The following is a 27,332-nucleotide window of genomic DNA, read 5'->3' as shown; positions in this document are numbered from 1 at the left end:
AATTTTTAACATTACGGGGTAGGGTTATGCAAAAAAATTAAATCAGTGATATTTTGAATATCACAAACTTTTCTGCTCCCACAAATTTAAAAAACACATTTGGTCATGATATTTACAACTATGCGTAACTCAGGGAATCGTCATGAATCTAAGTTTTGCTCAACGAAGTTCGACAAAAAGTCTCCGGAAAACATTGGTCATTCCAAATCCAATAAACTGCTCGATGAGCTAAAACACGAAAAGTCGAATAGCAAATCCAAGCACCATTAGGTGCGGAAAGGGAAATGAAGATGACTTTATGTTAAAAATAATGATTTTTTTACATTACAATTTTAGAACGTGTTAAATACCGAAAATAAACCGTGTAAAACAATGGTGTTAAACTAGGTTCCAGTGTATTATAAGTCTGTTAGTACAAGAAAACGTCCGCCTTGTATGAAAAACATCACCAATACTATAAAGCTATTGATATTTTTTTTACATTTTTTTTAGTTTTTATATTATTCACTAAAAATTTGTAGACACAAAATGATAAAATCTAGATCGCGCCAAAGCAATAATAAATACAAATTTATCGGCGCATTAAGCTATTATACTCATGTAAAAATATAACCGTGAAAGTACGGCACGCCACTGTAGAATTTGTAAAGCCGACAACACAGGGTGTTTAAGATAAATAAACATTCAACGAGGAGTAATTTTATTTGGGGTCTGGTACAGAGTTGCCTTAAACGTGAGGTATGCAGAGAACAAACTAGATATACAGGGTGAAGTAGAAGAATAATTAATGTTACCTACCAAAATCTATGTATTGTTTGAGTAAAATTAAAATTGAGTAAACTTACCACAGGCAAGACGGAAATTACGTTCATTTTCATTTACACAGAAAAGTGATGATTCAATTTAGGAAAATAAAAGTATTTACAATTTAGACCTGAAATTATTCCTGTTGTTGTAAAATTTTTGTATTCCATTGTAAAACAAACCAGCCAGAAGCCAGCGGTCAAACTAAAAAACGAACATTAACTTTGAGGTAGGCACATCGATATGTATCAAGGGATCTAGAACCCAACGGTGTAAATATATACGCATTTAAATTATCAAAAAATTTGATTAACCGAGCGATTTTTGCATAAATTATGATTTATTTTTACTTTTGTGTTCCATGAAATTTTTTTTACACAAATTATCAGTGACATAGAGAGCCATGGAAAGGAGAATGCTGGGTATTTCGTTGAGAGACAGGAAAACCAATACATGGATTAGAGCGAGAACAAATATCACCGATGTGGTCCATTAACCAGAAATGGAGCTGAACTGATCATATAGCCAGAATCACTGACTCTAGATGGACCAAAAAAGTCCTGGAATGGCGACCCAGAATGGGTAGAAGAGTATCGGCAGGCCTCAGACAAGGTGATCTGATGACATAAGACGAGTTGCAGGAAGTTGTTGGATGCGGTTGGCTCAGGATAGGGACATATGGAGACTAAAGGGGGAGGCCTATGTTCAACATTGGACAAGAGACGGCTGATGATGATGACGATGATGATGATTTATTTAAATTTTTAATCTTTTTGAGGTGGCCACTTTTTACTTAAAAGCCTATTTAAAATACAAAATAGAAATAATATTTTTTTAAAGGCCAAATTAATTCCGACACAACTGCCAGTTTTCGAACCCAACTGCTAGATGCTACTCTATTAACATAAAGCAGCATCTAGTCAATTAACTCGAGCTAATTATAGCGCACGCATAAGACCTAAGAAAAAAATAAATAAATGATTGTGCACATTAATACAGTATTTCAACAATTTACGATAGAATGTAGCCTTAATTTAAATTTTCAATTACATGAACCCCCTCCGTATTGAGGTAAATACTCTAATGTACATTTTATGTTTAAAAAAGCGCCCTGTATGTAACGGTCTGGACTGGGTGAACCCATCACTGATTAACGGGGATTTATTTTTACAAATACAAGCGGTGGGTTTTGTTAACACGCCAACTACTAGGGAGTGTTATTTTTTACCGAAAGCTCCGGGGCCAGGATTAGAGTGTTTACAGGAAAATACATATCGGATGTGGTAAATATTTAGACGGCTACCTACAAATACAAAGGTGTGCGTTCTGTGTAATGGTGGTAGGAGTAAACATCAATCGCAATTAGAAATATTCTTCTTCTTCTTTTTTGCTTTCTCTAGGACTGCGTCCTGTTATTGCTCGGAGCCTGTTCCAGGGATGCAGACATCTAACTCTCCCGCTATATTTTTAGTGCTGCCAACTAGTACTGCTCCTCCCACTATATTTTATTTATTTTATTAACATAAACGGCAAATTTGCCTTTTAAAAAAATTATAATACTAACATATTTGGCATAATTAAAAAAAAAAATTCACACAAAAAACATATTTAATAGAAAGTTTAAACAATTCAAGAATAAATGTAAAAAACAAATAAAATATTTTTAAGTAATATAACAAGAAAATCATAAGTACTGTTTCATACAGCTGGGCAAAGTGAACAATAAACTGTGTATATTATGAAATGCATGAATAAATAAATATAATTATTATTCACCATCTTTGAAAAAGTTCAAAAGGTTTGTTCTATAGGAAAAATACCCTACACTAAATACATTAGATACGTGGGAATAACTATTGCCGAGTTCATGAAGTCTGTTCAATACGGCATAACAAGTATACACTGTCCGTGAATTGTTGTTACAAAATGGTGGCACCTGTCTCGTCATTCTTCCAGGCACCTTGAAGTTGATGAGAGATAACAGTTCAGTGCAATCCCATATTGAATTTTAAATTTTAAATAAATTTAAAAGCACTATAATTTTTCTTCTATCGTTAAGTTTTAACAAATTTAATTGTTATATGTTGAAAATCGTAATTTAAAAATTCATGACTGACTCTAAGTTTAAAATTTATATACCTTAAGAATATTTTTTTAAGACTCTTTCAAGAGAACTTTGGTGACAGTTTTAGTAAGGAGTCCATAAAAGGTCCAATGCAGGTTTTATAAACCCGTACTTTGCTCTCTTCTTCAAAAAAATATTATAACAAATAATTTATTAGTATCATCAAACCATTTGCCCGAAGGAATAGGCAGAGAAGATGGAATACCACATGCGTCTATCTCGATATACATCTCTAATTTTGTCCATATTCCTACATCTTATCCTGAATGAGCTTTCTGTGGTTTCCTCTTCAAATACCACAGCCAACTATCCTACCAAATCCTCATACAACAGTTAAAATTAGAAAGAACATACATATTACTATAAATATAAGCCTTGTACATAATAAGTGAGGTAAAAAATAAGCAACTATCATTTTTCTAAAATTCCTTCGATTGTGTTTGATATTTTGGTTTATCTGATAATGCTACGTCTTTTTTAGTCATTCTTAAATTAAAATTCGTATCCGACAACGTTCAACCTGGCTGCAACAATTATTTCGTGTTGGTATTTCAAGTACAAATATGTAATAATAAAAACGCATCTTTTCACTAGAATCCTAAATTATCGAAATCGATATATACTTTCTCACTCCAAACAACAACAAAAATAATGCTAGAACTTTAATTGCTACTAATGTTAATAATTTAATCTAACTGTACCTATTTAAAAAATGTTACTTTTGCATGTTTTATTTTTTTGTATAGGTACTATTATTGTAATTATTTTCCCTAGTTTTAAAGTAGAAAAGAGGGAGAGCTGATCTGGGGTTACTCCGTATTGATCCGCTGGCGAAAATATTTTTACGACCGAGTAAACAAAAAACTTACTCTTTTATTTAAAAATAAATTTTTCATTATTGTTGTAATATATTATTTTTTACGAGTGAAATGATACGGAGTGGCTTTTCACGGCTACGCTTTTTTAAAAATGTTTTTTTGGCATTATATTTAGTAATATAAAGAAAACTTTCATGAGAAAGTTTTCAGTGTTTTTTTTTCAATTTTTTTTTCATTTTGTTAAAAGACTATTAAACTGAGGGGTTTTTTTACAGTTATTCTTGATTAATTCTTCCCATTGGTCCATACACGGCAAGCGAGTCGGAAATCTTTCATAGTTCTCATATCATAGGCCGATTAATTTGAACCAGTGACGACATTCAAAGTAGTTCGTTTTTATTAAAATGTTTTTTATTATTTTTTTCGTACATTTTCAAGAAACTTTGCCGCCACAATTTAATGCTCTAATTTTCACCGCGCAAAAGAAAACATTTATTGTATCCAATTTCCTGTAAGGCTAAAGTTCCTTATTGTCCTATAATTTTGGTTTATTTGTAAATATTGCATTTTTTGTTTTAATGGCTGTTGTTTTTTTTTATTAATAAATAAAATAAATTAATAAATCATCCCCAGAGTTAAGCGACCCCTGTAATGCAATGCTAAGATATTTGCCTCACGCTCGGAGGCTTCCGGGTTCGAGTACCGATGAGATCACAAAAACAAATGTGATGTTTCTCAAGCCTGTGTCTTATGTGTTGTAATTTGTAATTCACAACTGTAATAGGGTCTGGAAATTGATGCGAAAAATAATATTAAGATAAGTAACAAATAAAAAACTTATAGTTAAATCGGATCAGTTGCACCAAAAAAATATATCTAATACAAACATTCAATTTTGTAAGTGAAAATTCTCGATGGAAGTTCATTGTGATTTCACTCATAGTATCTCTAGTCTTGTATTTCAATAATGAAATAAGTTCGATACATTTTAAAGTCACATCGTTGTGACGTTTCCGTCGAAATGGACATAATGACCAGTCATTGGCTGGGGAAATGTTGATATTTAAACATAGGCAGAATGGTAAATGTTACACAATGTGTTAAGTGGCATAAGCCCTGTAAACGCCTAGACTTTCATATTCCCTTCTCAATTTTTTTTCCCTCTCTGTTGCAACAAATTTAGAACTTAAGACAAATTTAAGACTTTTTATGTTTATTATGTCATTTAATAATAAATGTATGATTACAAATATTAGTTATGTTGCGTACAAAATTAACGTACTTAATTAAACGAGTTTAAATATTGCTTTAGAGTAATTAAAGAGCAAATTATATTTATCCGAAATAATGCAATTAGCAAAAGAGATCCGCCAGTATTTTATAATCTGAGCGATACCACGCGATGAGGTCGCTTGTTTACCCGGAGCGAAGAGACAATGGCTGCATGCGAGAAACGTGAAGCTGACTATGCCTTGGAGCGAGAATAATCATTCTAGAAATAAATATTTCGTGAGGGGTAGTGTTCCACGTAGCGGGTGGGAAGCGCTGGCAGCGCCATCGCCAGACCGAGGCAGGGATGCTGATGTAGCGCCTGATGTTCAGGGAATTATTTACCGCTTGGCAACACAAATATCGACAGGTTTATATCGGGGGAGGAAAGCGTTGACGAATCATCAAAGTCAGCGACAAGTGTGAGATGTTGATACGAATCGTGACGCAGGTGTATTAAACTAATTAATTAAGGAAATCTATCAATATATGGTTCCACGGTTCGGTTTAAAAAAAAAAATAGAGGTAAGTTTAATATGGAAATGATACGTTATCGTGGCTCGTTTTAAAATATTGTAAAAAATAAATAAATGAGAGATAAATATGAAACTTAATTTTTTAAACGAATACAAGTGACAGACGCAATCAATCAATTCTGGAGAAATAACAATATAGATATTATTTGTTGGCAAATAAATGTATCGGTAATTATCATTCCCCTTCCGCACCTAATAGTGCACAGGGCACTTCATTGGTACACCAATCGCAGCGTATCTCGTTTTCTTTTTGTTATATGAAGATAAGGTGATCAGTCTTACGCTTTAAGTACCAGCCCAGGGACAATGAAATATTCGAGTGTAAAAACGCCCTTTTTAAAATGAATATTTCATATCAACCATGCCGGGAATCGAATCCGGGACCCCTCGCACGGTAGGTGAACGCCTTGACCATTACACGACGAGTCCGACAATCGGTAATAAGGATAATGTATTGGATAAATTACAAACGAAATCTTGAGTATAAGCTCAATTCGCGGAAACACTTTTAATTAAGCTCGAGAAAGTGCAGTGAATTATTGAGCACTATCGCCGCGCCACTCAAGTTACATAATGGTTGTAATTAGCGAGACCGAGCAGGATTATAAACGTCGCTTTAATCACCTACAAGCATAATTCCGGGGAATATATCCTGCCTCCTGTCTACTAATCCCCTGACACAATTAAATCCTGGCGGAAAATCTGATTTAATTTACTATTCATAAATTGGCGCTCAAATGAGCGGAGCGGGCGCGGGCGGACGAACTTCGCTACTCCGAACAACTTTGCAGATTATATTGCGGCGGGTGGTTATTGAAGGGTTTTGAATTTGAATTTGGAAGCCAATATTCAATTACCAATAGGTGCGCAGTTTATGATTTAAAAGTCGAACGGAACTTTTGAATAAATTATAAGAGACAGCCCGGTTAATCCGATAAGTGGATTTATGCAAATTATTCGATTAAAGAAAATTCGTAACATATCAAACTTGTCAAGTATATTCACTCTCAGTTTAAGCGCAAGTCCCTTATTGAGTATAAATGGAAATAAAATTATCAAGGGAAATGAAATATTACGATTGTTGCTTTTATTTATTTTTTAAAAACAACAATTTTCTAACATGAAAATACCAGTTTTTATAAATCATGCAAAAGATGTAAACATTAAATGTGACAAAAAAAATATAAGAAACTCCAGTGAGAAAAGAAAAATTGTTAACATTTGCGTTTTCCATGGAGGTTATCACTCGTAATAAATAAAAATACCGAATGCACACTCCGAGCCATCCATGCACACACTTGAACGCACATATAAAAATACACAAACATATGCATTATATGCGGCACATGTACATAGCATAAACTACTTATGGCGATGCGTGAGCTGGTTCTCGGCAGTAGGTATATAAAATTTTGCAAATGTCACAGCGCAAATGGATGCAAGGAAATGGAATGAATGGACTGACCTTTTTAGTTGATTTTCTTGTTTTCTCCAAACTTAGCTGAGGCGGCGATAAGGCGGAGCGAGCGGCGAAACTTTCAATCGAACATGCACTTCGATCGCGGTCAAATCGGACACTGACCCCAGGTGGCAAAATCATCAACTCAATAGTTATTAGAACTATAAAGGTGCAAAAGGGACAGGATTCAAGTGGGCGAGAGAAAAGGAGACAGGCATAGGAATTTATTTACGCTGTGACACATTTTCAATCGGCCTAACCAACTTAAGATGTGCACATTCAGAAATTATCCCAAATAATCAACTCCATGAAGAAATTTTCTGTATCAACGTGCAGTTAAAAATGTCTACATTAATACGGAGTCCATTATAATTTTTGTAGGTACGTCTAATAAATGCATTCGGGGTATAATTGTTTTTACAAGTTGGTTTTTAAAAAAGGGAATTAAACCTGGTATAGCGAAGAGGACAACGGAAACCAATATTTTGTTAAAGGTACGACGAATCCACCATATTATTTAGGATTTTAAAACGAAAAATTAAATCACATGTAAGACGCCTTTTTGGTAGTGATTCTATATTAAAATTAATCAAAGATGCGCCGTAATAATTTTCAATGTAACCAAAAGGATATTCCAGGCTCCTTATAAATTTATTATAAATTATAATTATTCGTTAGAAGCTCCCACACTTCGTTTCTAGTCACGCGCTTCGTTGAGTGTTGAAGTGGTTCGGGTGAAGCTAGAAATAAATTATTTACTCCGATGAACTAGCGAATAAACGACGAAATTTTTGTATCAACATACAATCGAAAGTTTTCGATACAGAAGAAACGTTTTCGTATTAAATAAAGTAAGATCATTCCAAGTAAATATCATAAAACGCGACCCAATGACTGAATACTAATTGAAGCAAAAGATTGATCGGCACTTCTGTTATGTCTCCTTTCTTTTAGGATATTCACGACTCAAACGAATAAAAAAAAACGTTTCTCTCAGCTTTGTTACCTAAAAAAACTTTTTGATTATAGCTTATCGAATTTGAAAAATCTATTTAAATACAAATTCCTCTAATTTTAGTAAGCGAAGGAATAATTTGACTAGTGTTGTTACATTTTAATTACACATTGTATTGTAAAGTCATTAAGTACGGCGCCGTTGATATGTTTAATTGGTTTTTATTTTTTACGAAAGTATTTAATAATGATTTACAAATATAAAACTTTGAATCGTTAAAAAAACGTTTACTTTTATCAAGAAACGAGTATAATTCAGCGATACGGAGTTTAACCCTTGACGTCATTTTCAGTTGTATAAACTTTTAATGAGAACTTAATAAAGTCGGTAAATTTCCCTGCACAGAATATAGTGTATAGATAATTATAATATTTTTCTTGAAAACGGAATAAACTCGTCTTAGAAAAACAAGGTGTTGAGTAGATATGGAAGATCATTAAGTTTAACAGTTTTATAAATCCTGATCACCCACATAATAATATGCTGAGTTAACATTATTAAGGATCTCGGGGTTTATTTTGACACAAAATTAAATTTTAAACATCATATAGATTACATAACTCGTAAGTCACTTAAGCTACTGGGGTTCCTAAAGAGAGTAACCAAACCCTTTAAAAAATCGGAAACTGTCATATGTCTATATATGAGTTTGATTCGCAGTAATCTTGAGTATGCCTCATGCGTATGGAGTCCGCAATATCAAAACCAATAGAATCTGTTCAAAAAAGTTCTTAAAGTACCTTTTGTATAAGTTCCGAATTTCTAACCCACGTTCAAATTCAAATTACGAGCAACTTCTAACTCTTTTTTATTTTAATTCTCTGATAAAACGCCGCGTTGTTTTCGATATAAAATTTCTGTATAAAATATTAAACTACAAAGTAGATACTAACCTTCTAAATAAAATACAAATAAATGCAGGATTGAGAACACTCAGACATCGGGAAATATTTAAACTGCCTTTGTTTTCAAATAATGCTACATACCACACACCTATGGCCCGCATGTGTCGGGAATATAATGTATACTGCCGAAACAATAAAATTGACATTTATCATGATACTCTTTCAGCTTTTGCGAATAATCTCTTAGGAATAAATCTTATTCAATAAGTACACACGTACAACTTATTTTTTATTGCATTACATCCTGTATAAACAAAAATATTAAAAAATATGTATAACTTAACGTATAAATCTATTTTGTGTAATTCTATAATTGAAGATATAGATGCATGTTAAATTGTATCGACGAATGCTTTCAAATTGTATGTTTTCAAGTATATATCTTTGTTGAATTACCTAACAAAAAAAAATATAAAAAAACTAAAAATGTGAGTTACCATGTAAATGACTTAATGACATTATATAATCCCGGCAAATTCGTAGTATTACATATTAAACATAAATTTTTCCTTATACGTACCTAGCAGTGGTGTATAGAGCATTACTTTGGTATTCCAATTAGGGCAAATCTTGATCATTTTTGTTACATAGAAGATAGAAGGTGAGATGATATGTCTTATGCTTTAGACGCCAGTCCACCAACAATGAAATATTTATGTGCAGTACTTAATAAATATCATGTCGCTACAACTTACCGTTTTGAAGTTCTATTGTATGGTAAATAAATCAATAATACTGAGAAAGATAGAAAATATTTATTTTTCTCGTATCTAGAAATAGCATTTTTTATGTTGATTCAAAATTTCGCATTACTATGACTTAACGTTAAAAAGTTCGATTTAATAATCTCAAATCCCAACTCAATACGAAACTTTTAGTCCCACGGAGTTGGGACTAATATCTCAAAAAATGTTTACTTAACTATTTAGAGTAAATAAATAATCAATTGGATTCTGAACCAAGGATGTCTCGACTAAAACTTTACTCGAAAAAAGTACCGTTGTCCTTTAAATTGCATATATTATGACATGTCCATATTTCGCTTTGTTACGACTTAATGTTTTGGGGGAGTTCCTGTGACGGACAAACGAACAGTCAAACATGCACGTATTTTAATTTTATAATACAGATTCACTGACGTGTACAAGAGATTTAACAAATCCCATGTAAACAAAAGAAACAGATGATGTGATTTTTGAATTTGGTTATTTTAAATGTATAATTGAAAAAAACCGTTAGGGTTATATAAACATATTATTATAAGATTAAATCATGTTATGTCTCGTCTAATAATTGTAGTCATCATGTGATTTTTAAGGTTAATTTCAAATTTGTATTATATATTTATACTTTTTATGGTCACAATTTTTGTTAAGGATTTTATATCTAACCTGATTCTTGCCCTTGAGAACTAAAACATTGGTGACTCTGCCGAAGGGGATACCCAGTTGGATGACTTCAGCCTCGGTGGTCTCATTTGGAATGTTCCTGATGTGGATGACTCGAGAAGGTTTGCCAACGTTGGGCTCCAGCTTAACCTGTTAAAAAAAACAAACATTACAATCAACCGAAAAGTAAAAAAAAAAAATCCAGTGTGTTAAAAGTTTACATTACAAGATTGACATATATTGAATAAAGTTTAACTAAGCTAAAGAAACTTGTGATATTTTTTTGGACGATAGACACAAAGTCATAGACAAAGTCACTGAAAACACAGTACAACGACTCAAAAAAGTATCTTAAAGTTAATGGAAATTTATACACTCTCAGCCAAACATATTATATATATTTGTGATATATTAACTTAAATTTTGATAAAAGTTTTTACTAAAAAATACTCGTAAAAAAATAAATAAAACAACTTTTTTTAAACCACTATTTTTTTATAATTATTTTTTTTCCACCGACCGACTTCAAAGCAAACAAGATTCTTCGTCATGGTTTGCGTAACTAATGAATTAATTCCTATTTTATTTTTATCAGGTTTACTAAATACTACAGGTGGATCCAATAAATCAAGTCTTTTTTTCCCTTACAAGGGTGGTAATTTGATATCAATATTTTCGAAGCTAGGACTAAAAGAAATATTGTTTATTTGGTCATTAGTTATTTTTTTTATTATGAATCGCTTTTAAAAAAATTAAAGTTATTTTATTATAATGAATAACCACAAAGTTAGTGCTTCAAATATAAACTTCATAAAAAAAAACTTGTTTTGCTTCCACTTATTTATTAGACCAATTAGCACTTTCACCCTTGCACACCAATAAAACAATAAATGTTTTTATACAATGTAATTCTCCTTTATAGTTTGCCACCAACTCACGTTTTTAATGACTTTGTCCCACTCTGTTTCATCGAAATATTACGTATTGTAATCTCTTTCGATTTATTTTTCAAATATTCCTACACTTAAGATGACATTTAGTTTTATATAAATGATCCTTACACTGTATAATATTTACCAGCCCAAGATTTCCATTAGAGAGTGAAAGCGCTAACTGGTGAAGTATTTTTAATTTGTAATCTACATTTAAAAATAATTTATGATATCATCATATTGGAATTCCACCGAAAATTGTAATTATTTAAAAATAAAATATTTGCGTTATTTTGTTTTAAAAAAAAAAAACAGTATTACAGAAAATATGTATATATCATACTAGCTGACCCGACAGACGTTGTCCTGCCCGAACGTCGGCTTGCCTTGGAAAATGACTTTTTATTGATAAGAAGGTACCTAGGTACTTGTGATTAAATTCCAAAACTAAAAATTGTCAATATTAAAAATATTGAATTTAAGTAGGTACTTGTGTATGGTTGAATTCCAAAACATAAAATAAATATTTTTTCAAATATGGCATTCTTTTTGCAAACGTCAAACTCCGGTCGTCTCACCAACAAAGGGGTATACTTATGTAGGAATACGATTTTTAAAAATGTATTGAATTAAATATTACTTAAGTATTACTAAAAATCCAATAAAAAGAAATAAATGGGTAGAAATTATAAGGAATTTAAAGAAAGAATCTGATTGAGATCCACAAAAAACAAATGATGTTTGTAAACATTCAAAATCATTTTTTTTACACAAAAAAACAACATCTTTCCATTTTTTTGCAAGTTCATTCTCCTCGAATGCAACCCTTGTAGATCGATGAATAAAACGATGAAAAATATCGTCGCATATTTAACGCACGTCAGCCTTGCGGTGTAATAGTCAGCGCGAATGCCTAACATGCAAAAGGTCTCGGGTTTGATTCACACTAGAATATTTCAAAATCCCTCGACTGGTACTTGAAGCGTAAGACTGATCATCTTAACTCCAAATAACAAAAAAAAACAATGAAGATACGCTGCGATTAGTGTACCAATACAGTGCCCTATGCACCATTAGGTGCGAAAAGGGAACGATGATGATTTAAATGCTCGTATTATTATCATATTCCAGAAATAGAGCCGGGACGTTTAATTATTAATTTATAATAATTTAATTTGACGAACCTCTGAATTGTTTAAATTCCATTTTTTTTCCAAGTCCCAAAACACAAAAAGTAAAAAGATGTATTTGTATATTACACTAAGATTGATATTTTTGATGACATTTCTTGGTGGAGCTGCTTTTATTTTTTCCACGTTCGCTCCTAAATGCAGCGCGTGGACATCACCAGACGCCTTCAGGAGACCCTATCGCCAGCCAGCACTCTCGCCCCCCATCTATTTGTTCTCGAACTTCAATGTTGGTACTGATATCAAACTACCTTATACATACATCGTGTTTTCTCAAGCGCCTACTCTCAAAACTCAGGATTTTAATTATTATAAGTGAAAACCTCAGATTTTAGTTGCTGGGTTGTTAAGTGGTTGAACGTGGTCAAAACTCAATATAATATTTTGTAAGTATATTATATTTCATGTGTATCGCAAAAAAGAAACAAGGAAAATTTAGAACAAAATATTAGTTCTGTTTTAATAAAATGTGTAGGTAAGTAAAAATATTTTTAAACATTATTTTATTATTTTAAATGCCGGTTCAGAAATATGCGTGATTTATATACCATAATATCCAAATTAAAATCAAACATCAAATATAATTTTACGTGTAAAATATTGATTTTAATTTATTGCTTATACTGAAATTAGAATATGAATTTATATTTACATTTACTTTAATAACATATCTATTTACATCATCTTACAGTAGACATAACATTTCTTTTTAATTCAATCAAACTCTTTTCATTCTTCATACATTCAGGAATCTCTTTGTATATTTTAAAACCTTTGTACATAATGCAATTTTGGGATTCTGTTTTATCTTTTAATTGGCAGCTTTTTATTTTCCTATTTCTAAAAACATGATTACGAAAAACCATATTATTATCTTAGTATTTTTACATACAATTGTTATCATATTTGTATATGATATATATGATTTTATAACATTTATCATATTTGTATACAAATATTTTAAAGCCACAAAATCTAAATTATCATTCACTATACATTAGTGTTGAAATAAACCAGCTTACAAGAAGCATTGAATTTTAGATATTTTAGTAGAAAGTGTGTAATAAATTTTGCCGTTATATTTTGTATTATGTTTGCTGATAAACTTTAACTGAGATTTAATTTTAAATAAAGATAAGGCAAAATGCAAAATAAAGGAAAGAGAGATTGTGACTTGAAAAAAAGAAAGAAGATTAAGGCAAACAGAAGCTGCACAGCATTATAATTGCGAATTTTAATTATGAGAGTTCTAACGGAGACGATCTGCGCTAGAAGGGAAGCAGTGCAAAAGGCTAGGGAGGCGAAAAGGAAAAGTGGAGACAGCTGATTAAATAATAACAATACTCAAATTATTCCACGGCGTGTGCTTAGCTCAAATAATAGGAAAAAGGAAATTTAATTACATCTACGTATGAACCTACCACAGAATATACTAAAAGTTTGAACTAAAGTAACCGCATGTATGCTATGAGAACAAGTTACATACGTGTATAACCTACAATTAATGCGCGATGCACGTAAATAAGTACAGTACCCGGCAGCAAATAAAGCACATCGGGCTCCGTATGAATGACAAAGTCGACGCTCTTCAAAGCCGATCAGCCAGGCACGCGGCAGTCTCTTTCTTAAGTCCGCTGTCCTTTATTAAATGCCGGCTACTGTATATGGTATTTCAGACTTCAAGAATGGTGTCATATAAATATAAAAATAGTCTTAAACTAGCCCGTTAAAAGACTTGAAAGTGGGATTTAATTGTGTTTTTTAGAAAATGAAGTTGATGTTTGTCAAGCGGGTATCAAACGAAAATCGGCAAATAATGGAAGATATAACCCGCGCATACAAATATATCTTATCCATATAATAATTATTAAGGGTAGACAGAATAGCGCCAGTAGAACGAAAGGGTCCAAATGTTATCAACACCAGAAACAATCACGCAGATAAAACAGATAAGGAATTTATTGCGAGACAAAGAGATATACGAGAAGGAAGGTTATCCCTTCGGGTGAGTTTGCTAAATGGTTACGTCTGGGCTGGGGTTCCTCGAGGCTTTTCACAATATTAGGGTAAATCAAAGTGAACTTTCCATATCCGCAGGATATGGGAGAAACCCCAAATTTCACTGTTACTGTGTACTGAATTAGAATATCCGTCTTTTCAAACCATTGATATGGGCTTCGGAAAAATAAGGACGAGAATTCAACACCCATAATATCTATGCTACAATAATTATCGTATTCAACGGAGGCCCCGTTGTATACATTCAATAATGATAATATTTCATTACACCACTTATTATTTAGGAAGGTGTTTTGGTAAATATTCAAATTTTTCTCTACCTAAACCCAGTGATCAATGTTTTACAAATATGTTTGATTGAATCCGGGTCATGGTTTTGCAATGTTGGGGTAATATATTAAATATTTTGGGGCCCGAAAACCTGATATTTCTTTGCCCGAATTTAGAGTTTGTGGAACCCACGACCAATCCTTTAGTTTGACTCCTGGATGTGTAGGGGTGCTATTTTTGGGAATTAGAGAAATAATTAACTTTCACACACATTATTATTCTAAAATTTTTGAATTATTTATTCATTTAAAAATTATTGTAGTCTGCATAACTTTGCGGGCCGTTTAACCCATCACGTAATGTAGACTGTAAATATAAGTTAGAAGTTAATGAATAGAAGCAGATAGCTGCTAAACTGCCGATATGTACAGAAAAATAGATCCATATTATCCGCAGAAGCCGTATGCAGCAAGTAAATTGCCCTGTTAATGGGTGAATTCTGACTCCTTGGTGTGTAAAATAGTACATGAAATCTTGCTCTAGTATAATTATTGGGAACATATAAACTGATCTCTTTCAGTATATTTGGATTATATACTCGTATACTCCCAGAAATCAGCTTGTAGAAATGTTTCCTAGTAAAAATTGGGCAACGAGATTCGAGGGTGTTGTAATTCAGCATCCCTGCTGTAAATAATGATGGATACAAGAATTGATAGTTTTTTTTTTAAGGTATCGCAAAAATCACCGTTTAACCTTCTCCATTTCGGGATGTGGTTTGATTCAGAAGGCTTCCAAATGATGGAACAGTATTCTAGTACGCTGCGGACTAGTTTATCATACAATGTGCGAATTGCAGTAGTATTATTGTAATATCAAGTTTGGAAGTACAAATCCAAACATCTTACTAGATTTATCTACAATACTAGTAATATGCAGCTTAAACGTAAAATTCGCTTCAAAAATATTACAAAGATCTTTAGTTTGGTAATTGCTTGGTAAAACTACATCATTTATGTTATAAGGAAAAAAAGATCTATCTTTGGAACGAGTAAACAGGACAACGCAGCATTTTGGTATTCTAAAAGGTAATTTGTTAGTTACAGACCAATACTCAAATCATTTTGGAGGCAAGATGAGTCCTTAGCACTTTTGATAGATTTAAGAATCTTGACATCGTCAGCAAAGAGAAGGTATTAGGAGTTTATGATCGAGTCACCAATATCATTTTTAAATAGATAAAAAAGTTGAGGGCCTAGGTTGGATCCTTGGGGATTCGAGAATTTGTGTTGTATTCATAAGATGTGTTGTTCCCGTAGGTGAAATAATGTCGACGATAACTTGACATGAATGCCGAAAGGTTGGAAGTGGAACCGAATTTGTTTAATTGTTCATGTATCGTTTTTCTGATTTGTTGTGTTATATACTAGACGTGTTTATATTAATCAATATTTCCGTATGATAATAATTAAAAAATTCCCAAATATTTAATATAGTGTACCGATCAAAGTATTTCAGAGCATTCATTTAATCAAAGGATTTGTATAGGATGTGCAACTGCAGTTTAACTAAATGTTACGTATTTGATTTTGAATATATTTTTTTGAATGGAAAAATAAATATAAAATTTTGAGGGGCATTTTCAACAAGAACAATTTCAAAGGGACATTTCAAGGAGTTGTAAATAATTCACTATTAGAAAAAAGGGAATCAAGTTAGGGTAGAGGGGGTTCGAACCACGGACCTTTGATCCGCGAGTCCGAGACACCAGCCACAAGACCACAACTCGATTCGACTCAATTTAAGGTTAAGATATTGTTATCTAGCCATATTTTTATTATATCGACATAATTTTGAGTCGCAGAATAAGTTTCATCCTATTTGCCACGTGTAAAAATTAGAGCAGTGTCATCTGCAATTACAATTACGTAACATTTTTTTAATGTGTGTCAATGTTATTTTCTACAACGTAAAAAGCTTTAAACCATGAAAGTAAATTACCCTGTAAGCCTTTATTTAACAGAATTTTTATCATGATTTTATGTGATATCGTGTCGAAAGCTTTTGTTGAGTATAAAAATTATAGATATTTCTTGCCGGAATTAAGATATTTAGAAAAAATATCAGATCTTAAGAGAATTATTCTGTTATACCAGAGATTTCCGTATCAGTACCTATTCCTTTTTGAAATCCATACTGGTTTACGGATAAAAATTAAAATTTTCTCCTTACATTGCTTTTTCAAATTGTAAGATAACTTGCCATACCTTTTTTTTCTCTGATGTATTGACATGTTTTTATACTTTTAAACTACTTTTAATGACTTATATTGTATATGTGTATAAAATCAAAATATTGCTACTCTTACTATAATGTGTCATTAATTTTGAAGATGTTTTTTAAATTGAGTTGAATTTATTGTCTTATATTTCATTTAAAGATTCTTCTTATCGTTTCTTTGAATCCCTTAAAATATGTAGGTGTATATTTATTTTTTTCCTTTTTAAAAATGTTATTACTGTATTTTATTTTATTTTTACATCTGAGCATGTTTTTCATTCTTTCTTTTAATTCTTAACTTATAATTACTTCTACAAATTTTCTTCATTTTTAATAGTATTTCCATTTGTAAATACTTACCACAAACTACAAACTTTAAAATAACTTTTTTTTCTTTCATTTTAATTTTTAAACAACTTCTATTTATGTTTTTTTTCCTTCTCTTTTTTGTACTTTCATTGATAACCTTACATATAATAACTTTATTATATATGAAATCTTCACAGGTCCATTAGAAGTTTAACTGTGTAAAATATAAAACTACGCAACTGTACTGTATGTTTCACAAATAAAAGAAAAAAAATAAAAATCCATGCATTCTGAAATTCCCTTTTGACTACTTGTTCTATAATTTTAAAGATTATTTTATAGACACGATTTTAAGTAGTGATATTGGCCAATAGTTGGCAACAATCTACTCTGTCTCCTTTTTTATGTACTGGCATTACAATGACTTTTCTTAGCTCAGATGTTGGGTCGGTAAATTGTGCTCTAGCTGGAAATAATTCAAAAAGTTTTATTAACTAGTGTATCAGACAGCTGTTAGTTGTTAATAAAATATTCTGCTTGCGTCCTTGAATTCTAAGTGGAAGTTTTAAAAAAAATCCAAAATATGCTCTAAATCTGTTTTTTTTAGCATATCTCGACTTTGGCTTATCCTAGACAAATAATGAAATAAAGAGTACTTTTAAAGCTATTCATTCGTTTGCAATTTCTTGCAATAACTGATAATTTATAGTATAAAGTATAGATGAACAAAATCGCGCTTGGCCGGACACGCGTCGCGCCACGGATCCCGCTATCGTTCGCTCGCTACCCGTCTCCGTCTTTCTTCTACAAAAATCCTTTTATTTATACAATAACGATTATCAAATTCTCATAATTAATTAGCTATGCATTAAAAGTTAAGTAGTTTTAGTTCTTTTTTGTTGTTATCGTGGTCTATTAAAATCATTGACACATTTCGGGACATGCGGTTACAAGAGGAGATTCCAACAGAATGCTCGTACTAGGTTTTCCTGTAATTCAAATTATTTAACACTAAAAACATGCACAACTTTTGCTCCGAGAAATTTATGTTTTGTGACCCCAAGAGCGTTTAATGTCATGGACAAACATTAATAAGTTCTCCAAAACGAAGGCCATTTTCAGGAGAGGTGTACAGGTTTGGATTTTGTCTAAGGGAAGAGACCATTGCAGTAGACTGCTGCGAGATATTGCATAGATGTAATGATGCATAGTTTATGTAAAAATTGTTTACTTTTACTTTTGCTATTGCTTAATAATGTGCATGCCTCCACTTTCCATTATGTTGTATCCCAACTCAATACGGGGCTCCTGGCCTCATAGAGTTAGGGATACGTTATTATAGTATTTACAGTATTTCTATAGCCCTTGAGGTATTATATTACGAAAATGGCGCTATATAAGTAATATACATAATTATTATTACTTGTAATATACAACATAAAAAATCTCCCTCTTAGAATAGGTTGAGCCATGTTTTATGAAGACTATCTTAACCAGAAGACGCTCAGTAATAATTTTCCGATTCACTAGTTTTATAAAGATTCCCCGGTATTAAATATGTTTACTTTTTTATGCTACAAATTTATAAAATAGATAAACAAGAAAAAGTCTTGCCCGCCTAAACTTTTTGACTCCATAAACTCTTGGCCCCTCACCGCAAGAATAAAGAAACATACTCCAGCTGACGTGATTTTCGACAGTCACATGAACCCTACCGCTTTGCAAGACAAGTTTTTGGATAATGAATCAAACAAGAGGCGGTTTATCTCCATGCTGAAGAAAAAGCTGGATGATTCGAATATTACTGTGAAGCAGTCTGTAGAGGATGCCTATAGATGAATTGTCAACACAGAATTTGAACATTCGTATTTTTTTAAGTCTGTAATTATCGTTGGAGAAAACGTAGATCTACTGGTACTTTTCACAGCATTGGTTACAGCCTTTTTAAATGTATATTTTCTAATATGAGCCCTGAGAACGCTCGCATATGTGCGTCCTGTCATCGTTTTATCAATTCAATTCTGGGCATCTCCTTTGTCACCTCCTCCGTGAAGCCATTTCATCCAGGTATACAAGGAAGGTTTGCTCATTTTCCATAAAGCCACAATAAATCATACGTTGACAATTCAATTAAGTGGATGGACACGCAATTCACGGAGAAAATATAGATGAATTAATAGAAATAAAATACTTACGCGTAGTATATGGACAATGCGCTAAAATTTTGCAACACATTTTAATTATACCAACAACAAAATTTCTAAAAAGGTAAGATTTTTTTAAACAGAGTAAGAAAAAAATCAGTTTAAATATAAGTAATCTAATTCTTAAGGTGTGTTTCGAAATGTCTTTACAATCTGTAAACGTTATTAAAAAGTCCGTATGAGTGAGTTTTTTTTCACCAAAATATTGGAAGTTTTTTTAAACTTCAAATCTCTTATTAAAGGTGCAGTCTGGTGAGTCGGTGATGTTTTTAAAGTTATTTAATTTTGCACTGTTCATGTCTTTTTTGCAAACATTACGATGTTTTTTGTAAAAGGTTATTAGATCAATGTTATTAAGGTCTATTTTTATTTATATCACTACAGAGATGGGTAGAATTTTTGTTTCAAGATTATGGATATTCGAGCGTTTACAGGGCTTATGACCTGTCATAGGTTGGGTTCAAGTGGCCACTTTTATGTAGGTACTACAACATTCCCCATTCCGCTTATTAGCGAATATCCATATCGGTGACATTTTTGGTTTTTGTATATATGTCATGAAACAAGGAAAGCTTTTGCTAGCGCGTTTGGAGCGCCATCTATGTATTTGATATTGAGGTTAATCTTGAAACAAAAATTCTACCCATCTCTGTAGTGATATAAATAAAAATATACCTACTCCCCCTTGGGATAAAACCCAGAATTGTGTGTGTATAAATATGTAAATATATATACACATACCAAAAATAATATTGTGTTATTAAGGTCTTTATGTAATTTCAAATGTATTACATATATTATTTTTTTTAATTATGTCTTTTACTTTGTTTCTTACTATGTATTTTGTTTTTACTACGTATTTTACTGGGTTTTTTAATATGCTTTGATTATGATTCTTACTATGTATATTGTTTTAACTAAGTAATTTACTGAGTTTTCATGTGTGTTTTTTACTGTGTTTTTTTGCTACATTTTATGTTATGTTCCGTGAAGTGTGTAAGGCTGAGACATGCATTATTGACAGAATTAAGAAAGGGGTGCTGCGTTGGTTTGGACATGTAGAGCGAATGGTCAGCGAAAGAACGACTAAAAGGATCTACGATGCAAATGTTGATGGATACAGAAAACGAGGAAGACCGAGAAAGACATGGCACGATCAAGTCCATCAAATACTTGAAGATGGACATGTCAAAAGTAGGAATAATCGGCGTGCGTGCATAAGAAGATGTATGAATGTAGAGGAAGCGAGGTCTGTATGCCAAGATAGAGTGTTATGGTGTTCTATCCTCTCTGCCTACCCCTACGGGGAAACGGCGTGATGGTTTGTTGTTGTTGTTGTTGTTGTTATGTTATGTTTTTTTTTTACGTATGTTACTATGTTTTTCACTATATTTACAAGTTTTCTACATTTATTATTGTTTCTATGTATAAACAACTGTTTTTTTTCGACTGGCATAGAACGGAGTAAGTAACCTTAGTTAGATAGTCAAAGCAACTTTGCATAAATGTATAAATTTATGTATATATGATAATAAATAAGTAACTAAAAATATTGGATCATTTTGTGAATAGAATATAAAAAACCTCTAGTTCTTAGGGGTAAACAATTGTTTTATTATTACCTGTAACTTTCTAACATCTATGATATTATTGACGTTACATTTTCGAATCGGGTTGTGGTCCCGTGATAGTATTGTGGACTCAAGGGGCCAAAGGTCCGAGGTTCAAATCCCACTCTACCACAACTTGATTTCGAGTTCCATTTAGGAAATGGTCCGAAGATTGAAATATTTGAGGAGTAAATAATAAATTCAAGCGTTTCTGTTTTTTAAAACAAAAAAATATATATTTGACATAACGGTATTATTGACAACCCTGCAATTATGCGAAGCATTATCCTTTATGTTCCGAATAATTTAGACAACGTCAGCATAGATTGTTCCACATTTCAATACATAGAACCAACTTTAAATTGTTGTGCCTGTTAAAAGGGCTATCTGTATGTTGAACAATATTACTCTGGACATTGACATTTTTTACGTCTCTGAGGTAAATTCTCTTACTTTTTTAAGTGTTAAAGTCTAATATGATAAAATTGTAAACCTAGTTGCCCAAAACATGAAAAAACATTAGCTCATGCTCGCAGCGCGGACGAAAGAACTGCTCCAGATGAAAATCGAAGAGCTACTAACTGGCGCCTCGGATAAGTACTAGAAATATTACTGTTCACACGTGTGATACGTAAAATAGTGTCTATCGCTCCCGAATATACATGAATTGTTGAGAGTAAGACGTCAAGAGTGTGTGAGATAATTATATATTAGGATTACTCTTTTACTACGTACTCCGGAACATGAGACATGTTGGTAAACTTTTTATTGAATTTGTGATTTATCTTCGATATTTGATAAGATGCTTTTTCTGTTCACAATAAGCATTAATTATTTAATAAAAAAGTATTTTAACCGATACGTCAATGTATATCGGAAGAATACCAAAAATCTTATCCCGTAATTTATTATATTTATGGAGATAAAAAAGTTATTAGATGCAATGTGTACTAGCTACCCATCAACGGGGAGGGACAATTAAAAGTACATAAATGCTAATGGGTTGAAAGCTTATCGTTTAATCTAGTAAACACAGGAAATCCGGATTAAAGCCTTTAGAAGCTTTTAGTAGATAAAATAACGAGAAACAACACAGTATTTTTTTTGATCTGTGTAACATGCAGAAAAGAGTTTCCTGTTTATTTCCGTTTTTCCCCTGTAAGAGACGTTTTATTGTTAAGAAGCTAAATGACAGAAAAAAAAAAAAACTGACAGTGTTCGCACTTAAAAATGAAGTCTTTTGAAGGTTTTCTACTGCGTACTAGTAAAACACGAATAAAACTCATTAGTAAAATTCTCAACTGCGTATTAAAATATTTAGAAGAATACTATTTTGATTAAAAAAATAAAGTTACAATATTTGAAATAACGTAATGTTCCATTCCAAGCACGAGAGTTCGTCCCTTTTTTTGAAAGGCACTGTGAATCCAAACTCATAAGTAAATTGAAGTATTTATTGTAACAATATCGTATATTTATACCAAATTATAGTGTACCACACTCACAATAAAAGCGGGAGAGTTGATTTCAATTAAAATCGCGATTCATGAAATCGATATTTTTTGACATAATTTTAGAAAAAAAAAGTTTTTTAGTATAAAAGAAACCGACAAGAAGACCCACGGTCTTTAAAGCGGTTTTGGAGTACGTGGAAGAAGTACTTTCTTTATTTTATTCGTTAGATTTCTAAAAGAAACGGCACGAAGTGGTGCAACAAGTCGACATCGTACGCAACAAGTTCAAGGGTCTTATCAACAAGTAGGAGCTAATAGGCAACAAGTTTATCGCATGACTGTAACCTATTACATTATATCATGGGGAATTAATACTGAATAATGAACGTGATAAGGTTAACATATTACAGCAAAGATGTGGAACATCAAAGATAAGGAAAACAGGGCTTATGACCAGTTATTGGCTGGTTTAAGTGGCCACATTACACACTGTCAACTCACCATTCTGCCTATGTCTAAACATCTGTATTTTTTCAATTCATCCATCTGTTGATTTTTGTGAAGTTAAAGAGCTGAAATCTTTATAAATGAAGGTGAGATTCTGTTAGGCAATGCTTGAAAGTAAAAAAATATAAAAAACTTCTTCTTGGACCAGTTGTTTTAACCATTTTTAGAGCTGCAAAACAGCGTTTATTTGGTATTTTTAGAAACATATAATAATAAATCCACCCAATCCAATTAACCCACATAGTCAGGGTGATATAATTTTATTTGCCAGTGTGTTGCTTCTTTTTATTTTAAAATGTTAGTTTACAAATTTGCTACTTCTGTCAGATTATACCCTATAATCAGTATTTTTTATTCTATATTTATTTATTTTCATTTTCATATATTTTTTCATTTTCATAATTTTTTTCAGTTACATATACCTTGACAGTTTTGATTTTTTAGTTCCACAATTATTGGTAGGATTTCATATTTCATATATATTACTAGTGGACTTGACAGACGTTGTCCTGCCCAAACGTTGTTTTGCCTGCTATTAGCTTGGAAAAATACTTTTCATTGATAAGTAGGTACCTAGGTACTGGTTTATGGTTGAATTCCTAAACATGAAATAATAATTTATTTTCAGGTAAAGAATTTTTTTTGCATTTGTCAAACTCGGCTCTTCTCACCAACAGGGGTACAATTTATTCATGAATGCGATTTTCGAAAATGTATTAACTGTCAATTAATATAATTTTAGTATTACCAAAAATCCGTTTTTAAAAAAATGGGAAGAAATTATAAGGAATGTGAGGAAAGAATCTGATTAGGATCCATAAAAAGCGAATGTTGTTTGTAAACATTCAAAAACAATATTTTTTCAAAACAAAAAACAACAATTTTTATTTTATTTTTGTGTATGCATTTTTGCCGTATGCAACCCTGGTAGATCGATGAAAAAAAGATTTATGCTTCCAACTTTTTTTTTACATATTCGATTGAAATAAATCATCTCTACGAACGCTCGCAGCGCAAAGGTCTACATTTCGCTGAAAACTACACGTAAATTGGTTAAGCCATTTAGGAGGAGTTCAGTGACATCACACGTACAGAAGAATTATACATTCCACTTTGTATGAACTATTTTAAGACATCTCTTAAAAAAATTATGTGTATTATTTATTATTATCTGTATTTATTTGATTTTTTCAAATGCTGTCTAACTCAGAACAGGTATTTACTATACCTAGTGAGAATAAATAGTGCCTAATATCTTTGTTTATACTTAAATTTACTTAAATTTTACTTTCATTGACTTAATTTGACTTCATTTAGATTTTTGTATTTTTTTAATCTTTACTGTTTGCAAACAGATTATTATAATACAATGCTTTACAATAAACGCTGATTTATCGGCACTGAACTGAACTGGAAGACTTTTTAGTGGGACACATTTTTTAAGACAATTTTATTTAACACATTTTTATATTATATTAATTTTATTTACATTTATTTATTAAATTTTAACAGTCGCTATAAAGTATTAAGCAGATATTTCTTTGTTTTTTTTTTCAATTGAAGCTCTTTCATGTTCAGGAGATCATTAAACAACCCTGGTCTAACGCAATTCAATGTTCGTTCTCCGAAGTATTTTGTAATTCGGGGAACGACCAGGGAACCCTTAGTTTTTAATCTAGTGTCGTGAGGGTGGGAAACCTTTTATTTATATTCCGGAATAACAAAGTGTTTTGCTATCAATTTGTAGTCACATAATTGTTTTACCGGCAGGAAATGTCGGGACATGTGACAGGCAAAGATATAAATGAAAATATTCACCTTCGCCAATATGTTTCGTCCCACGGATTACGCTATTCGGTACGATACCCTTCAACAGTATCACCTGAATTTCATAAATTTTAATCTAGAATGTATTCAATTTGTCAACATAGACAGAATATAACCCCCTAGGGAGTTGTTATGATTTATTTATTTATACCAAACGGTTCAAATAACTTTTTTTTTTTTTTAAATTACAGAAATAAAAAAAGCAGTGAACAATAATTATGTAGAACATAATATAAAATATAATATTGCAATAAAAACTAATAATGTAGAGAACATAAAATATAAAAAAAACAAAAAAAGAAGCAGAACATATCTAAATCAAAGATAAAAGTTAACCTTACAAAATCTTATGTACTAAATATAAATATAACAAAGGAAAGTTGAGAATAATTTAAGATTAAGTGTTATTTCAATATAACGTTTAATGACATGTATTTCATAACATAGTGAATGTATCAATATTAAAATTTATTAATGACAGATCATAATACTTGTAAAAAATGCCTAAATTTTCATATTTGATTCTCAAAAAAAATATCTTTCCATCAAAGGGCGAAGCTAGGATTGCCTTCAATAGGGGTGCATAAAGTTTTTGTTTAAAAACATGTTTTACTTGAACATTTAAATACGCTAAAAGTAATTAATTGCACTGCTAATCAAACCTGTTTTGATGTTTTGATTCTGGTTAAATCTTCGCAAAATGTATATTCTTAATTTATTTTTTGACTTCAACGTCAATTCCTCGTAATTTTTATAAGGAATAGATATAAACGTTGCCAGGCCTGCTATTATTTTTGCAGAGCGATTCTGATAATCTAAAATCATCTTTATTGGATAAAGCAAAATGGAGCGAGGCAACCCGTTATCTGCGAGAACGTAATGAATTTCCTTTAGAATGACAGGCATTCTCCTCATGCACGATGCCACTTTACCCGGTGACCACGTACGGAGCGTTATGGGTGGGTGACCACAGACCACCGACCACTGACCACCTCAGTCGAGGAAAGGGGCGAATGGATAATGCAGGTGCTCTTACGGCAAATGAGATTTTTCAAAGCCTACGGTCGGCTTTAGTATACTTTAGCACTTATAAACTCAAGGTTCACGAGACAATTTCAGTAAACGGAGTCTTAAGAAGAAATTGCAGTCAGAATTACCTACATAAGACTTTTACATTTCAGAACTAAAAGCTTATTTCTAATAAAAACAGCTATTTGTAGCTCGCTTTATTTTTAAATTTCTTAATTTTTTCTCTTTTGTTTATTTATAATAATTTACAAATCGCCATTTTTGTGAAAATCCACCTTAAGAGCGCTGTACAATAAACATCCGAACAGAGTGCACAGGCGGTTGAGATCCTAGTTTCTCAAATGTAAGTCATTTCAAATTATGTTAACTTTTAATGATAGGAACTAGATTACAACACATCTTGCAGCTATAAATTTCATGGACGTTTATTAATCTAGCACCCATTTGCACAGTAAAATTTTTACTGAGAACAGTTTTTAATAAATAAATAACCACAAAGTTAGTGCTTTAAATAAAAACTTTATATTAAAATAAATAATCGTTTGCGAAAATAATCTAGATTATATGTCCTGCAACTACAAAGCGCATGAGCGGTGAAAAATCTAGACCTAAAAGTTTAAAAAGTAGAAATTTAATTAAGACGTAGTTTAACGTTAATTTAATTAACAAAGTTTTGCAGTTGCTTTGTGGTATAACAATATGATTAATTAAAAATTAAACTAAATACACCATTAAACATATCTAAAAATTTACATAATTTACAAACTAATTTTTGCTATCCCTAATATGCAAATAGCATTTCGTTTAAAAAATGGAGATTCTTCCAGCTTTCCCGAGACTTACGTTACCGCTTTATACTTGTACGCAATGTTTGTAAGAGGCACGCTCGGCGGGATGACGGATAACGTCTGAATGACTTGAAGCGAACTGAGAGCCATTTTGTTTAAGCTCGTTTTAATCCCGAAAATTATGAATGAAAACTTTTTCAATAATATATAGAATATTGATTGCTGTATAATTAGAATCATAAAAATCGGCTCGTTATTCCTGATCTGTTAAAATACCCTGAGAGTATAACGGACACAATATGCGCTTTACGTAACAAAATATTAGTACGTAAGTGCATACCTAGATAACGCCCAATGGCCAGTCACAATCCTCGGTAAAATAATAAGCTATCTCGCAAAGCCTTTGATGTGGTTCACTTATTGTATGGCTTTCTGAAAAGCTTAGTGCGCAACTACCAGTCGTAATACAGCGGGACTTCCCATGCAACCGCAGGCGCAGGCAGGCGCAGTTGTAATAACATCGTAATATTAATAACAACATTTTACAAAGCTTTTAAACGGATCGGCGCAACGGGGGCGCCTTCAAGAACAAAG

The 27,332-nt window shown here is 31.8% G+C and overlaps 1 protein-coding gene across 13 annotated transcripts in view; it reads right to left on the bottom strand.

Moving 5' to 3' along the window:
• heph (polypyrimidine tract-binding protein 1 heph) overlaps positions 1–27,332 on the bottom strand; it is a 728,190-nt gene that overhangs the window by 102,009 nt on the left and 598,849 nt on the right. For all 13 annotated transcript variants that reach the window (XR_015822765.1, XR_015822764.1, XM_088229267.1 and 10 more), the window contains one exon: positions 10,323–10,469. Coding sequence is in view for 11 of the 13 variants with exons in the window: in XM_088229267.1 (XP_088085393.1) it covers positions 10,323–10,469 (147 nt within the window). In the remaining 2 variants the exon portion in view is untranslated. The remainder of the gene's footprint in view (positions 1–10,322; positions 10,470–27,332) is intronic.

This window comes from Micrasema longulum, unplaced genomic scaffold (assembly GCF_059751315.1).
Source record: "Micrasema longulum isolate JH-2025_06_02 unplaced genomic scaffold, ASM5975131v1 h1tg000657l, whole genome shotgun sequence".
NCBI lineage: Eukaryota > Metazoa > Arthropoda > Insecta > Trichoptera > Brachycentridae > Micrasema > Micrasema longulum.
The sequence above is the reverse complement of the archived record's forward strand: the minus strand, read 5'-3'. Positions and strand labels throughout refer to the sequence as shown.